Source organism: Crassostrea angulata, chromosome 7, assembly GCF_025612915.1.
Source record: "Crassostrea angulata isolate pt1a10 chromosome 7, ASM2561291v2, whole genome shotgun sequence".
NCBI lineage: Eukaryota > Metazoa > Mollusca > Bivalvia > Ostreida > Ostreidae > Magallana > Magallana angulata.
Window position 1 is genome coordinate 25,008,074 of NC_069117.1, and position 16,517 is coordinate 25,024,590.

Here is a 16,517-nt window from a genome sequence, read left to right on the forward strand (position 1 = left end):
GACAAGAAACTGATAGGAGTGAAATTGACACGCCCTGTTTATCGATTGGTCGAAGCCTACAGCGACCTAAGAAAAATCACGGACTGCACGAAATAATCATGATGCTGTCAGACTGAAAGTCTCACAGGAGACGATTTGGCTGTTTCTTTTAGCTAACGTACTTACGTACATTAACAGTAATTTAGTGAATTTTACTTACTTTTGATAATAAATTTATTAATTAGTCAAAAGAAAGATGTAAATATAAATAATAAAATGCTTTCTTTGATGATTCATGCGAGTTATGAAGGTAATAATCACTGCAGAAAACATTTACATAACCCGCTAACACGGGTTATGTATTTTTCCTGCAATGTCGCTACCTTCATATCCCGAATAAATCACGAGGAAAGCATTTTATTGTTTAAACAACTATCATGTTTCAACCATGGTACATGTATGCGAAATCTTTAGGAAAGGAAGCTACAATTTTGTATGGTGTTTGGGGTTGGTTTAAACATTATCCCTTATGTTTAGTAAGTGCTTGTTAGCCAAAATCGACAGTGATTTTGGAACAATGTATTTCTTTAGCATGAAATCTTTACGGTCATTTTTGCACACGTGAAACACTGTGTCATTGTATTTAAAGGGATTGGAGTGACATAATTTTATACAGTATTTAATAGCTAAGTTTATTGTTTATGATGCAATCGCTGCACTCTCGGTTTTTAAGAAGTAAGAGCCCTCTAAAGTTTTAAACAAGTATATGTGTTATATACTTATGCATGCCCACGTCTTTTAAGTGTTCTTCAAGGAAGAAACATTATAGAATATGTAAAGTTATAAATAAAATTCAAGGTTTGCAAAGAATTGGTGTGTCCATTGCCCCTTTTTATTCAACAACAGGGGCTAATATACGCTTGTACATACATTTCGACGATGTGGTTGGTTGACTGAGATACAAATGTATAGGCTAATAAAGGTCCTACTACAATGTGGATGGACTTCCTGCTAGGCTCAATAAAATTGGAGTTTGCATTCATGTCCAAATTGTGTCATTTCTTCTTTACTTATCGGACTCTTTCTCTTTTCTCTTTTTTGACATTTTGGATACAGAAAAAATGAAGTGTATTTACGAGCCTATATCAAACTTACTGCTTATAAATTGAAGAGTGGCCGAAAGTTGATGTTGTACACCATTTGCGTTTACATCGCTGTAAATTAATTCTATTTTAATATTTTATTAGTATTGACAAAAAGTATCAGTGGTTCCATATATTTCGTTTATTAAAACCATTATAAAAAAGAGGGCAAAAAATGGGCCAAACTTAAAAACCCAAAGGCATGAATGGACAAAGTATGTTTTAAAACCATATGCTTGTAATATTTTTTAAAGATTAATATGCCAACGTGTCAGTTGTAAGTTGATATCTCAGCTCGATCAGGTGCTGCATGGTTAACACAATTGCCATCAACAGTAATATCAACACAGAACTCAATGTAGCCTTAATAGTAGTCTTCAGGTAACTTGTTGACGAATTGATCAGAGAATTGTTGATGATCTGATCAGAGAGTTCTGGAGATTTAGGAATCGATCGTCGGAGAGAACGGGTCGACGGAGAACGCTCAGTTCACGCTGTCGGAGTGCCTTATTACGGGATGAGAACCCCAAAACAGAGCTGATGTCGGATAACTTGTTGCTATTTGTCTCGTTCAAGACTTGAGGGGGAAGAGTCTTTGCCAGTCTCAGCAACAGTTCGTCTGTATTTGTTCTCACCAAGGATTGTCGACGTTCTAGCAGGCGGTTTGGCAGTTGGGAAGAACTCGACTTCCGGTTTATTTCGGATGAAGTTTTCTTTGGTGGTTCTGGTTCTGTATTATAAGGTCTTTTAAAACTTTTCCAGTTTTTCACGACAAGCTTGAGAAAATTGTTTTTCCGAACCTCCATGATGTGTTTCTCGGAGGATTCAAGGTTTTCGGAGTCGATGGTAGATTGGACGCCTGGCCTCTGTGAAAATGTTTCCAGTGAGTTCTCATCGTTTTTCACATGCATCTTCTTTCTCTCCCTGTTTTTCTTACTCAGTTCCAGCGCAGCACGCAAAACATTCACAGAAGCTTTCAGTTTTCTTTTTCTTTGGAGTATAAGTTTATAATTGCTACTTGTCTCGGAATCTATTTTGCCCGGAAAGAATTGGTGAGTGAGGGATACCTGAAGATATCAATTTCATTACGGTGACATTATATATTTATGTAATATATTTTAAGCTCGCAAAAAGCAATTTTTGATTAGTCTGTTGGAAACGCTGTAAAAGACACCCCCTATAAACCAAAAAAATAAATATAAAATTAAAAATATATTTGAAATCACCTTTCCAACCACACTGCCTAAAAAACCTCAAAATTAAAATCCTTAAATAATTTGAGCAACCAATATATTATTTTGTCAATTAGATGAAGATAAAATTTATGATCAACTAAATAATAAGAGATGAGAGTGTATACTGACGTCAACATCCGTAATGGAAGGAAGTTTGTGGCTATCTTCGGGTGTTAGATTCAGTTCTTTTTTATCTCTTTTAAAGAAATTCTATTCAAAAGCATGGAGTATCTGAAAATGAAGAACTATTGTGGGTGAGTCCAATGGGGCACAGACTCTCTGTTTGCCATAAAATATGTCTTATACTGGTGTGTAATTATTAGAACATATAATGCAGTAAATCTGCAACAAGCTTGTAATGCCAGTCGCAAATTCTCGGGTCTTGCCGATAAAAGGAATGCTCTTCCGAGCTTTGCCAGAAAAGTCCGAGAAGTTGAGATTAATATGATGCGAGCAGAAAATCTTAACATGCTACTCACCTTAATTGACGCTCTTTGTCAAATGCTTTGGAAATTAAAAACTGCCTTTGTCTCCAGAAATGATCTCTTTCTAGCATAAGTTTGTCTTTATCCAGCTGTTCCAGTTTGGCTTCCAGCACCTTCGTCTCCGTCATGTTTCGACCAAGAACTGTCTCCCCATTACAAAAGGTCAAACACATACACAAACCGGCCATTTAAAATTTTGAAAGCATCTGTATTTTTTAAATCATACTAGATGACCAGTAGATGCAATGCATATGCCATCTTGGTTTTTTTGTATAATAATGCATCTTCTTCAACCGGAATAGACACTTGTTGGAAATTGTGTAAAGATAAGAACTATTTCGATATTTATGCAATGTTTAAACAGAATTACATTTTGACCTAAACTAACTTGTTATTCATTTCAGTACCCTCATTATCTACATAAAAAAGCCAGATACTCAGCATGTGATAAGCTTATGAATATAAAAATTTTAAAAGATTTCTATCAATTTTTTCGACTAATATTAGATTTTTTCCATCTGTTGGAAATGCCTCACGTTGCTCTTGACAGGCACCCCCCTCCAACTCTTTTCGAGTAAGGGAGAAAGGCAGACGGTTAATACTTTACTTACCAAAATGAGATTTGTTGATACAAAGCGCCCTTTCATAAGCTAGTTGTCGAGTTGTTTTCCTCAAGGATGCTGTCCCAATATCAGGTATTGATGATTTTGGGGCTGGCATCTTAAAATATAGGTATATTATACGGGGTTTTCTTCACACACCTTTTCAAACAATCAATCTGGAAGGCAACATTTCATAAAGTAGCTGTGTTTTTAAACGAAAACAAATAAAAAAAATTATAAATGTCATTGAGTAATCGTGTCCCGTATAATGACCGGACAGACATGTTATTCATATGTCCAGTACATTATAAATTTATTATACAATATCTCGCGACATTTGTCCATGAAGTTGTTCATTGTGATGTAATCGTTGAATAACCTACGTTGTTCTAAAAGCGGATTATCTTAAAAAGACACAGGCCAATTAAACCCCTCCTAATTTTATCCACATTTTAAAAGTGACAACTCTTATGTAGCACTTTAAAGACCCTCCAACAAAAAGATGGGCTTTATTTAGCCATGTATTTTTCTTCCACTTCCTCAATGCTAATGTCGTGATAGAAAAATATTCTCCAATAAAAAAGCTGAACGGAAGCCTTAAAAAATTAATGAAATAATTGTTTTTTGAGACTCTCATTCTTAATAAAAACCATTCACCTCGAAAAAAAAAGCTGAACGAATGCTTTAAAAAAACGTGAGTGAAACATTACATGTAGATACTCGCTCCGGCAATTCTGCATTGTAAATAAAATATTTCGCACAAGCAAGCAGACGTCGTTTTGTTTCCTTGGTCGTTGTATAATTTGTTGCTCTGTCTCCATAAAGTTGTCGTATACACGCTGTACAACAATCATTTAACAATGGCAGTATAGGGTTCAGTTCTGTAAGATGAATATGTACTAACGTTACTCTTTGCACAAGTTGGCGATATGATTTTGAAACGTGTAACATGTGTAGAGAGTCTTTGCCCTTTTCCGGTTAATAAGTCTTCAGATCAGTCAATGCGACTTCCTGGTAAACTTACATGCAGGCATTCAATACATCACCAGAGGGTGTATAAAGTACCCACAAAATCATGATGACTATGTAACACACGCCCTCTCGTGAACTGTTACAGTTTTTTCGACAGTGATTTGAATCAAGAAGATGGCACCAGTCTATGCACTACATGCATGCAGCGCATTCTTTGGTATAGGCTATACATTAATATTTTTTTCAGTCTGGCTTGTCGTGTTAAGAAGGTTTGATGCCTGTGGCCATTATTTAGACTATATAAACCTCTCTTATTCAGAAGATCTCTGCATAAAGACATAAGAAAACAGTCAAATGTATGGATTTTTTCTTCACTTATTTTAAGTTAGCCGCTTATCTGCCATTCAATGCAACATACATGTAATATATGAATTTGAATGGAATTTATTCAAATGTTTTAAGACAATACAAAACTTGTAAACATATATACATTTATTCATGCAAGAGAACTGAATGCAAAGTAATAGAGAGTTAATTAATAGTAAATAAAGTTTAATTTTATCATCTCCACACTAAACATAAGAAATTGATAAAAAACGTTTTGTGTTCAATGGAATAATCCATACTTTGAATTCATGCGGCCTTACTACATGTCTTAAAAAAAGCAAAACTATTTTCAAGAATACATGTATGCGTTGTAATACAAGAATCCTAGAAAACTAATAATTCATACTTGTACTTAACAACTTCTAGACTTATGGAAATAATTTTCAAAACAACGTAACTTATTCAACACTGAATGACATTATTTGATGAGAACTGACCAGGACAAAATTGAAAATTCCGAAACCTTATTGCGCATCTATAGGATACCCTAAAACATACATTGTATTCCAAAAGATGATTTGTCTACTGTTGAAAATGTAGGAGGAGTTCCAAGAAGAAGGTTTTTTGTGAAAAAAACGTCATTTTTTACCAATTATTTGACCCCCAGGACTAACAGAGAATTTTTGAAACCTTTTTACAAAACAACATGTTACCCCAAATCAAACTCCAAGAGTTCAGTTTGCTGGTTTATCAGATGTAAGAACAGTTTGAGAAAGTAAAACGTGACAGACGGACGGTCGGACGGACGGACGGAACAGGGTAACAACATTATACCCGAACTTTCTTTAGAAAGTGGGGGTATAATTACAATATTTGTTTATGGGAGTGCATGAGGTATAAACTTAAAAGGTAATTTTATTGTTTGAAGAAGGAAGGAAACATAAGGCCTAAATATAACATAACGAGAGCAATATAATAATTAATTAAATTACGTGTACAATTATCTATTTCGGTGAAACCAAAAACACACATAAAAAAAATTTAAGTTGATCATTAACCAAAGTATTAATTGAAAAAAATGATCAAGGTTTTAAAACAAAGTAAATCAAGTAATGTAAATCACAGTATAAGCAAAATAAAAAAGTATGCAAAGACAAGGAAACAACCGACGACAAAATCCTGAAACCAAGCAGAAAAGCAGAAACTAATATATACATACGTTGTACATTTAAAAAAAATGAATAACTAAATTTTATCTACATGTAGAGCAAAATAGCACTTGAGTTTTATTGCGATGCTTTTACAAAATAGTATCAATTTATTACTCAACTATATTTAAAAAAAAAATGAAAGGTGTTTAAAACAATGAGGTAAAATACTTAACCGTGAACTCAAAATGATGCTGAAAACATTTATGGAAAAATACATTTAAGCATTGAAAGTTAATTATTGGATGTCACCGGTCCTATACCACACCAGGGCTGTGCTAGCAAATAAAAAGCCGGTCGTTATGAAAAAAAGAAGGAACAGTCATATTAACATGTTATTAAGTTCGCATCCGCGACTAAAATACACAGCCAAAAACATTGTCGAGAACCCCCCCCCTTTCTTTTTTATTAACGAATGGATATGATTTAACGATTATTTTTCATAAGTACATATCAAATTGGTTAGATAAGTTTTAACCTTTCATTTAATCTTACAATAATAAATATATGTATATTTAAAACGCGCGATGAAGTTTATATTTATGCCCATGCGCCGTGAATACAGGCTAAGTGTTTTCTTAAGAATTTGAACGTCTCATATTTCCAGTGCCAAATTAATTAAGGGGATATATGTACATTGTACACTGAATGTAAATACGTTTTATGTATGACGATACATATAAACACAAACTTATATCAGCTTCATATATAAATGAGAGAGTAGTAAGAGAAATCGGGTATTTCCATGTTCTTGTCTATACAGCTGGATAACAGAGCAAACGTACGTAAGATAAACATCTGAATGGTTTCAAAACTTTGAATATTATTTTTAAAAAATTGTCAGTAGTCATTCTTCATTTATAAACATGTACTAAAAATTGATTTATGGTTTATTACAGAAATGAAGTGTTGGATGAACGTTTTTAAAAAAGCATTTGTGGTTTTGTCCTTCCGGATACAATTTATTTTTAAGAAATATATTATAATACAACATGTCATGCTGTATATTTCATTGGTTGAAAATATTATCAGGAAAGACTGTATACATTCATCCACTCGCTCAGAGTGTGGTACCTCATTTACTACCCCCCCCCCCCCCGCAGGAGTCATTCCTCAAAAGCTTGTCAACCTAACTAATGTCAAGGGTTTGTTAATGAACTATCCCACTAACTCACAGGTAGTAGATAAGTGTTTTTTAATACTGATGTATATCCTTTGCTGATTAATGATCTGAGTCGCTGATCCACATAAAATTGTTAAAAAACCTCCATAAAATTGGTTCTCTAAACATAACAATTCAAAGACATACAAATTTTAAAATTAACTTAGACACACCTGCTAATGTTATTGTCATTTGAATTTTAAATCACGTGGTTTTATTTGACCCTTTCAGTTTCGCAGTAAAAATCGTGCCTCGTGTTTATAGTCTATTTTAGAGAATCTAGGTACTTGTAGTCAAATATAAATTCTAGAGGTTTATTGATTTTAAACTTTATCTTCATTAATTGGTGGGTAAAATGTGTCCTAGAAATAAATGTGCCAATAAATTTTTTTCTGCTGTTGCGACAATTAACATGCGTAGTAGACACCCCCCCCCCCCTAAGAATTAATTTTCGATCCGCGCCTGACCTAGTAATAACACTATAGTCGGTCCCAAGTTATTGCTTCCATCGCTTTTTGATGATTTTTAATAAAATTACACATACCTGTGAAAGAAATACAGTTGAAATCGTTAAAAGGGAATATATACAAGATATCTTTATTGAACAAATACCCCTTTCCACTCAAAAAAATTCACAGGAATGAAAACAGATTCCTTACGGAGATTTATAATGGGGAATGTTTACATCTTTTCTCCATTCGGAATACACTCGGAATACATCGCGCAATTTTTTAACGTTATCATCCGGGCTTATTAATGGCTGTTGCAATGCAAAATCTCCGTAGACTTTCAATTTCGGGATGTGTATTGAAACCTGAAGCGGTAGAGGGGGCGTTTCAAAACAGATTATCTGGACATTTTTTATATTAGTGGATTAACGTAGTTTGAGCACAAAGGTATTTACTATTATTGAAATAACAAGCAAAAAGTGGCGGAAGCAAAAACTCGGGACAGAGTATAATAGTGAAACAGACTGTACTATTTTATGCAGAATGTTCCTTAAAAATGGCTCGATATACAAAGTTTTTATGCAAAACATTCACCCAGTATTTTTTTAAAAACATGGTATTGCACACCACAAGCATCAAACATGGCTATGATTTTATTAAGCAAACCAATTTTTATATTATCAACCACTCTACACGTGGCTGAACACGAACGATAACTCTGTTTCGAGTATCATCGTTTAATTTAAAAAACCGCTAGATGGTGAAATAAGACATACATCTTAAAAATGTTGATGTTTTAACATAAATCAAAGTAGGATATGATATGAAAATCGACCTGTACTTACGTATTTTGAGAATATTATCCGAACACTTATACTTCCGCTCAAAATTTCACAGGAACTGAACAAATCTCGGTGAAGTCTCGTGAACTTTCATTCGAGCACCTCTGGATTTACTACATACTTAGCAACAATAAAGAAAACATTCCGAACACATTCGCAGGGGTGTTAGGCCTATCAACAAGTGATATTTATGTGGGACTCTTCAATGGTAAAGACAAATAACATAAACTAAAATCGTAACAATTTGAATGAAATTATGATAAGGTGTGTAAAATTCATTTCACATCCACATAAAATAATTTTGCTAATATTAGACTATATAGAAATGAACAATTTCATCTATTCATTTCATTTATCACAATTTTTATCATAAAAGTAACAAAAAGTACAATTGATTTTGTAAATATTTGATCGGTCTTTATGAAGCCTAAATAGGCATCAGAAAAATAAATGAAAGGTTTGGTAATGCCATACAAATCATATAACTAACTACTGTTTCTAGAAAAGTTTGGATTCTTAAAAAATGTGGTAAAAAACAACGTTCTTTTAAAAAGGATGATCTGTCGTTTATTAAAAATTATAATTAACGCCGAAAATCTACAATGCTACTAGTACATAGAATACATTAGGTAAGTAACTTCCGAATTTGAGGTACAGCTGCTTTCAGAAATACCAATGCATTAATTTTACCAAATGACATTTTGAAGCATATAATAGCTTGATTCTGTTAACTGTATTGCTGTATCCACATCATAGTAAATACATGTAGATCAAGGAAGGACCATTCGCACTTAATATTTGCATGAAGTTTTTTGTGTGCATAGTTATAAAGTACATGTAGAAAAAAAAAACGTTATGCAACGTGTGCAAATAATTACATTTGCAGGATGCCTTAGATTGACGTCTTAAGTCCAATATAAGACTCTTTGTAAGAGTTATTCTACATTTGATGCCATAGAAACCGTTGCATAGATGTCTCCTTTCGGTCCAGTAATACGCATGCTTTTCAGATCGTCCGTTTTACACACAGCGGCATAGACATCCCCCGTCACCTCACCGATGATTGTGTTGGGTTTGATCTCTGTTGTGTTACTAGACCTGGGGGTTACGTTATTTGTATCACGTAACTCAATCCGTGACTTCTCAGTATTATCTGCTCCGTTCTTTACAATCTGTTCTCCATTGCGTCCCCCAGATTCTAAAGTGTTCTTTTTAATATTTATTTGCGAGTAATTACCCTCTGTGTCTATCGTGTTATAGAGAGAGTCGTCAAATGAATACGATGTCCCTTGTGCATTGTTGGCGTCATTTCGAGGTTTATCGACCTCATTGTTGTAATTTGTACAATCTTCATCTCTTTCAAGCGTGGTTGTTGCATTTATAGTACGATGCTTTGCCTCGGTTTTTATCGTTAGAGCGTGCTTTCTGTGTAAAATAATTATGAAATTGATCACCTAAGCTATTGCGTCCTAAAATGATCTCAAGATGTATCTTAGCATGTATCCTCGTGGACCTTAAAAATCATCATAATTATAAATGAAAAGATGAAGTGCATAGACGAATCATTTTTTAAACGGTAACATACCTTTTAAGTACAACCAGAATCAGGGCTATCAAAAACAGGAGTCCAGCAACAAGTCCAATTATTATTGGAAGTAATGTAGAAGCACCGTTCTGTTCAGGGTCTTGAACTTCGCGTACGGCGGATGGAAATTGAATGTTGTTCCCACAGCCCAATTGCAACGAAGTCCCTGCATAATCATTATATTAATTAGAAGACTTTAAATCGACTCTGACAATTTTCAGTTTTACATTCAGGTGATACTTGAAATAAATTATAATAAAAAATGACTACTTAATATATTTGCATTAGATATGAACTTCTTACCAATGAAAATGAGAATGGTCATTGGTGATAAAAGCTTTAAATATTCAACGATATGAAAAATATTTCTGAAGGAGATACAACATTTTTTTTTACTAAAGAAACAGTAACATATAAATTACAATTCATTTTTTAAAGAGAGGGGGAATAAGAGAGCATTAAGGGGTAAATGGCAATAAAAACCCTGCTACTAGAAAGGAAGTTAATGGAAGGAATTGATTTCACAAAAATAGATGTGATTAAAAATGTTGATGTATGATGCATTGTGCAAGAGCAAAGTTAGAAATATATGTATACATTTGCGAATTATTTTACGTATAGATTCTTGTTGTATACCTTTAAATTCAATCCACAATTTTCCTCTTACAGTATTTGTTGTTTGGATGTCCAGAAGAAACTCTTTAACACCACGTAAACACGACAAGTCTTCGTTGTAGTTGTATGATACATTTGTAACCACCTCTAAATAAAGTTATATTACTCGACTACAAAGCTGTAGATTTCGATATTTTGAGTTTTTAGCCCACCTGAGCTGAAAGCTCAAGTGAGCTTTTCTGATTACATTTTGTCTGTCTATTGTCTGTCTGTCCGTCTTGTCTGCACATCTGTCTGTAAACTTTTCACATTTTCAACATCTTCTCCAGAACCGTTGGGCCGATTTCAACCAAACTTAATACAAAACATCCTTAGGCAAAGGGGATTTAAAATTAAGGAACTCGCCATTTCTAAAAGGAAGATGATAAGGAATTATTGAAATTTTTTGAAATTTATTCAAAATTCTCCTTCTCAAGAACTATTTGTCCAGGAAAGCTGAAACTTTTGTGAAGCATCCTCAGGTAGATTCATAGTTGTGAAAATCCTGACCCCCAGGGGTAGGGTGGACCCACAATGGGGGTCGAATTTTTAAAATATATTTATAGTAAATTTTAATTTTTTTTAAGAAACCAATCACGCAGAAAAGATGAAACTTGTGTGCAAGCATTCCAAGGAAAGGTAGATTAAAATTTGTTCAAACCATGATCCCCGGGGATAGGGGTTGTTGCGTAGACCCTGAGGTCCACGCAAAAAATTTATAAGCGAGGTTAAACCGGATGCTATGGGAAAAATTCAGCCTGCGCATGAGTTAGCCTGGTTCCTGTGCGTAATGGGTAGCTAAGGGAACCAGACTAGCACACGTTTATTGGGATCGGGATTCCATGACATATGCACATCTAAGTTCAAAAGCGCTGTAATTGTAAAGTTGTCGGTAAACAGTACAGAAACAAAGAATTCATTTATAAGAAATGATCGGCATGTGATATGAACTGTCAGTATTATGAAATAAGTTAATGTTATGCCGAAACTACAACTATTTGCAATGTTTTGTTGTTTTCCGAATACACATGTAGCTTAACTTTACTTTTACAGAAGGCAATGCTAGAGTACTTCCCGATTAAAATTATTAAGCATTTAAGCATAATTAAATAATTATGTGACTGTATATAATAGATGATTGAATAATTATGTCACTGTATAGAAGTTATTCGAGAAAAATGCATCAAAATATGAAATTATTTTACACAAAGCTGTCACTGTTTAGTTAACAAAGAAGTGGAAGCGTAATATGTGCGCAAATAGTGGAATTCGCCGAATGCCTGATACTTGACATGCAATCTTAATTAATATAGATCATAATTATTTTAGAAGTATGAAATCTTTAAACTCTGAGATAAAAAGTCAGGGCTATACATGATACAAAGTACAAATTTAGTGGTTATAAGTAGGCAGCTAGAGTCGGAGGTATCTCTGATAATCTTACATCTGATAATCTTAAGGCTTTCACGTTTTCGTTGGAAACACATGCATATGTTCCACGTATTGCAGTCATTTGTTAAAGTACAGCAACTTGTACATAAGAATATTTAGAGGCGAACACTTTTAAAATCTTCTTCTCAGAAACTCATTGGCCAGAAAATATAAACTTATGTGGGAGCTTCCTAATATAGGGTAGATTCAAGTCTATATTAAACCCATGATCCCGGGGGTAATGGTGGGGTCACAATGGTGGGGGGGGGGGGGGGGGGCTTTAACAAAAGAATACATAGAGAAAACAATTTAAGAATCTTCTTCTAAAACGATTTGCCTTAAAAAGCTGTAACTTTAGTGAAAGCAACTTCTGATAATGCAGATTCAAATTCGTTCAAATCAAAATCTTAAGGAGTAGGGTGGGTCCCATTTTAGGATTTAATTTTACAAAAGAAAACATAAAATGAAATGTTATAATATATGGCTTTACTTATACGCAAGCATTTTGACGCATTGTTGATTTTTTCAAATTGTTTAGACTTTGGCCCCTTGACGATTCCTTGGCCTCACAAGAGGTTCAGAGTTTTATATCCAATATACATGTCTAAAGAATTGTTTAGGATCTGTGCAATGCTCAACATGTTATATGACTATAAAACCATCTTGTTAGAAAAGGAACTTGAATATAAACATAATATCCAGGGGGGAATATATTTTCCTTTATACAGGATCTACATGTATTATTGTCTAGATATTTTGTATTATGGCTCCATTAAGCTTATTTTATTACTAGTATGCCTATTGTTGAGCAATATTTAACTTTATTACTTGCATAAATAACTAAGCATGGTACGAGTCTAATTTGACCCCTATAAATTGCAATTTTCTAAAAACAACATTAAATTTATATGTTATTTTTTGAAAGAGTTGGTATAAACTACTACAGTACTTGTTACTTTTTGCGCTAACTAGCAACATAGGACGTCAGAATTGATACCTTTTTGCAGTTCAATCAAAATTGGTCAAATATTGACATTTTAAATTTTTTTTTTTTCAAATAAGAAAAAGATCTTATTTGTTCACTAGGATCAATCTAGATCTGCAGCCAATTATTGGGGTGTTTTTTTTTTAAGGAGATGTGGGTCGTTAGGTAAAGAAGATGGGTGGATAAGGCGTGTAAAATGACAATGCGCGGTCGGACAAGCCACTGAAAAATCAAAATATCAGTAAATCTGATATATTTTTAAAAAAAATCATTCAAAACAAATATTTAACATACCATTGATATTTAACCTGTAAATATGTTTAATACTTGGAATATGTTGACTCATACAGGCGTATATGTATCAAGACCTGCAAATAGTGTCACTTTTTAAAACTTCAAAGCATTTTCTTTTATAGAGTGGGTCTGTGCTCAATATTTTTCTCATGGTCTAAATAAAGTATAATGGAAAACAATCTGATTTCAATCAATAAAAACGTGGAGAGATGACCCACTATACATTAAAAATTCAACGTTTTGAAAAAAAGTCCGTAAATTCGTGGCCAAAGCCACACATAATATTTAAACAGCTAATATTGTTGTGTCTGAAATGGCTCAGTGGTTAGAGTACCTGACATAAGCTAACCTGATACATGTATATCTAGAGCTTTTATGTTATGGGCTCGATACCACCAAAATTTCAGGCAATATTTTTTTCCTTATCTTTTGTTAAATATATTAAAAACTGAATATAGTTAGAAATTGTGCTTTTGCGAACATGTATTATAATACATTTGAATAGATTTAATTGGGAAAAATAAATTCAAAATTGTATTTCACGACTAAACCGAATGGGTATTTGCGCCATCTTATTCCCCCATCTTCTTTATCAAATATTAAACTCTGTTTAAACAAAAAAAAGATACATAACACGCGTTTCATGTATTTTCCCTTCAATTCTGTTGGGGTTTTCCCCTTTATACTAATTGTATTTTTCTTGAATTTGATCATAATTAAAGAAGTTTCATTAGAGTTCCATTTATGTTAATTACAGTTTTTCTATTGAGATAAATCGTTGAATTTTATTCTTTTGAACATATTAAAGCAACTTTGTCCTGTACAGAATAATCATATTGACGAAGAAAATAATTATTCTATAATTACATTAATTTATTTGAACTTAGTGTGCTGTATTGTTTACAATATATAACAGCTGTGTTCGATTGGAATGCAATTTGAATTAATTCAAAGCAATATGAATTTATTGTTTTTTAAAGACATATTTGAAGGTCACTTTTCGTCTTTAATTGATTTAATAAACAATAAAGTAAAAACTACATAGTTTGCTTGTTCATTGTCCTTTAAAATACATGTAGGAACATTCGCTAATTTTCAAAACATATACATGTATAAAAGGATATCCAGGGAAAATGTGCAGAAAGATACTATATTTTGTTATATTCAGTAGTATATTCTTACTATATAACTCTATATAGACGAATAGTCAATAATTGTAATATTAGCTCGTCCGAAAAATATTGACCGGTCAATATTTTTTTTATAGTGACCGGCTAGGAATAATATCTAGAGAACATTCCCTCTATTTCAAATAATCGGCTCTGATTTGTTGATTCGTAAACGATGACGTAAATAATTCTTCGCGACTCCAAAACAAGGTGACGTCATAATAGTCAGTCAAGGCAAGTAAACAATGGACGCGCAATGCGACGGTTTGCTATCATAACGGATATAAGGATTTGCGAATTACTGTAAAGTAAAATCAGGTAGAACATCTGTATGTTAATTCTTACGGGCGGTGGAATATCACCAGTGACCGTTTGATGCTGAGGATAGTTTGGAAATGAACTTTGCACAAAATTGAAATCGTGAATTCTTTGCTGAGCTGAGAAAATTACGGCGATCTGTTTTCAATTACTTTCTTTAATTTTGGTTTGTTTCTTCATATAACAAAACAAATGTTGACTGTGTTTTCGGGCAACATTGATTATATTAGCCCCCATGGGACGAAATATTGCCCTCCGCTTCGCGTCGGGCAATATTTCGTCCCTCGGGGGCTAATATAATCAATGTTGCCCTCAACCCCAGTCAATATTAGTATAATATGTTATTGTTTATAAAAAAAAATAAATATTTTTTACCACCATCGCACGGGAAAAGTGACACAAAGCGAAACAAAATAGTGTATTACCTGGCTTCGGGGCCACCAACATGTATATATAATATTAGATTTACCATTATTTATGTGATATATTTGTAATCAGTTACGTCTTAAGTTACCTGCACAGAGGCTGGATTTTCTATCACTGACAGTAAATGTCATGTTGACCTGCTCCAGGATCCTGGCTGATTCAATGGATCCCCTGATGAGACAACGTCCAGTTTTAATCGACGTCAGGTACAGAGATCCATCTCTTGTTTCAGAAATATATTTTCCAACAAAAATTTTTCCTTCAGCTTTAAATACATAAATTTTATATAAGATTGACTCTAGATGCAATAATGTGGCCCTCTCCCGATTTTTTTTTGGGGGGAGAGGGCTACAACTCCATAGAATCTCCGTAATGGTGCAAGTGCGGGAGTGATTCACTCCCGCAACGATTTCGTCTCAAATCGTTTATAAATGACAATAACATTTGCATTTCTTACCTGAACTCAAACGTTGTAGATGTCTACGGCATAAATTAATCCAAAAATATCAAGTATAGTCCATATTTCGGTTATTTTTCGTGTATGTCAACAACGCAAGTTGAATTTGTCCGCCATGTTTACTGACCTTGAACGGTTTTATTTTGGGACAGCCAATGAGAATTCAGGGGCGGATCGTGAACTGAATATAGGAATTACCCTATTTTAAACATAATTAACGCGGTAAATATGAATGTTCCATTATATACCATATTCCTTAAATGATGTTAAAGTGATATAACGAGGTAAAATCGATTATTTACACTGACATTCACGTTATCAAGCCCATCAAAACTCCAAGCGTACATCCCATAAAATCACGCGAGAAGTGTCATGGCTGCTGAAAAAGACGACTGGTAAACATGCTGATGTGTTTTATGGGGTTTTGATTTATATACGGTTAATTTGTTCAACCTGAATTAAAAAATCATTTTATCTAAAGGAAGTCAAATATAAAATCGATCTTTTCAGACCGAAGTCAGCCGCATTAAAAAATTAAATTTGCACCATTACGGAGATCCTGTGGAATTATAGCCTTTCCAATAAACATCAGATATAAAAAATCGGAGAGGGCTACATTATTGCAGCTAGATTGACTCTAAATAATATTTAGGTATTGATATACTAGTATCATTTCTATATTTTAAAATCGTTGTTTAAAAATGCAATTAGTATTTAAATGTAAAGTTTTCTATACTGCTAACGCTTAATACAATTTTTAAAAAAAATACTTACTATTATGATATTGCTTTATAA

The 16,517-nt window shown here is 33.4% G+C and overlaps 1 protein-coding gene and 1 pseudogene across 1 annotated transcript; both read right to left on the minus strand.

The window, feature by feature from the left end:
• Positions 1–1,271: 1,271 nt before the first annotated feature.
• LOC128191921 (uncharacterized) lies at positions 1,272–3,561 on the minus strand (annotated as a pseudogene).
• Positions 3,562–4,843: 1,282 nt separating this feature from the next.
• On the minus strand, positions 4,844–16,311 carry LOC128191259 (uncharacterized). Its single transcript, XM_052863346.1, has 5 exons — positions 16,275–16,311; positions 15,354–15,530; positions 10,625–10,750; positions 9,989–10,154; positions 4,844–9,828 (listed from the first exon to the last, which is right to left on the minus strand). The coding sequence occupies exons 1-5, from the start codon at positions 16,309–16,311 to the stop codon at positions 9,339–9,341; spliced, it is 996 nt and encodes a 331-aa protein (XP_052719306.1). The 3' UTR covers positions 4,844–9,338.
• Positions 16,312–16,517: the final 206 nt, after the last annotated feature.

Bases quoted from the DNA above. Each gene is read 5' to 3' on its own strand.
- LOC128191259 (XM_052863346.1), bottom strand. From the start codon at position 16,311: ATGTTTATTGGAAAGGCTATAATTCCACAGGATCTCC. The intron at 15,531-16,274 runs GTAATGGTGCAA...ATGTATTTAAAG, and splicing joins TATAATTCCACAGGATCTCC to CTGAAGGAAAAATTTTTGTT. The intron at 9,829-9,988 runs GTATGTTACCGT...TATTTTACACAG, and splicing joins ATTCTGGTTGTACTTAAAAG to AAAGCACGCTCTAACGATAA.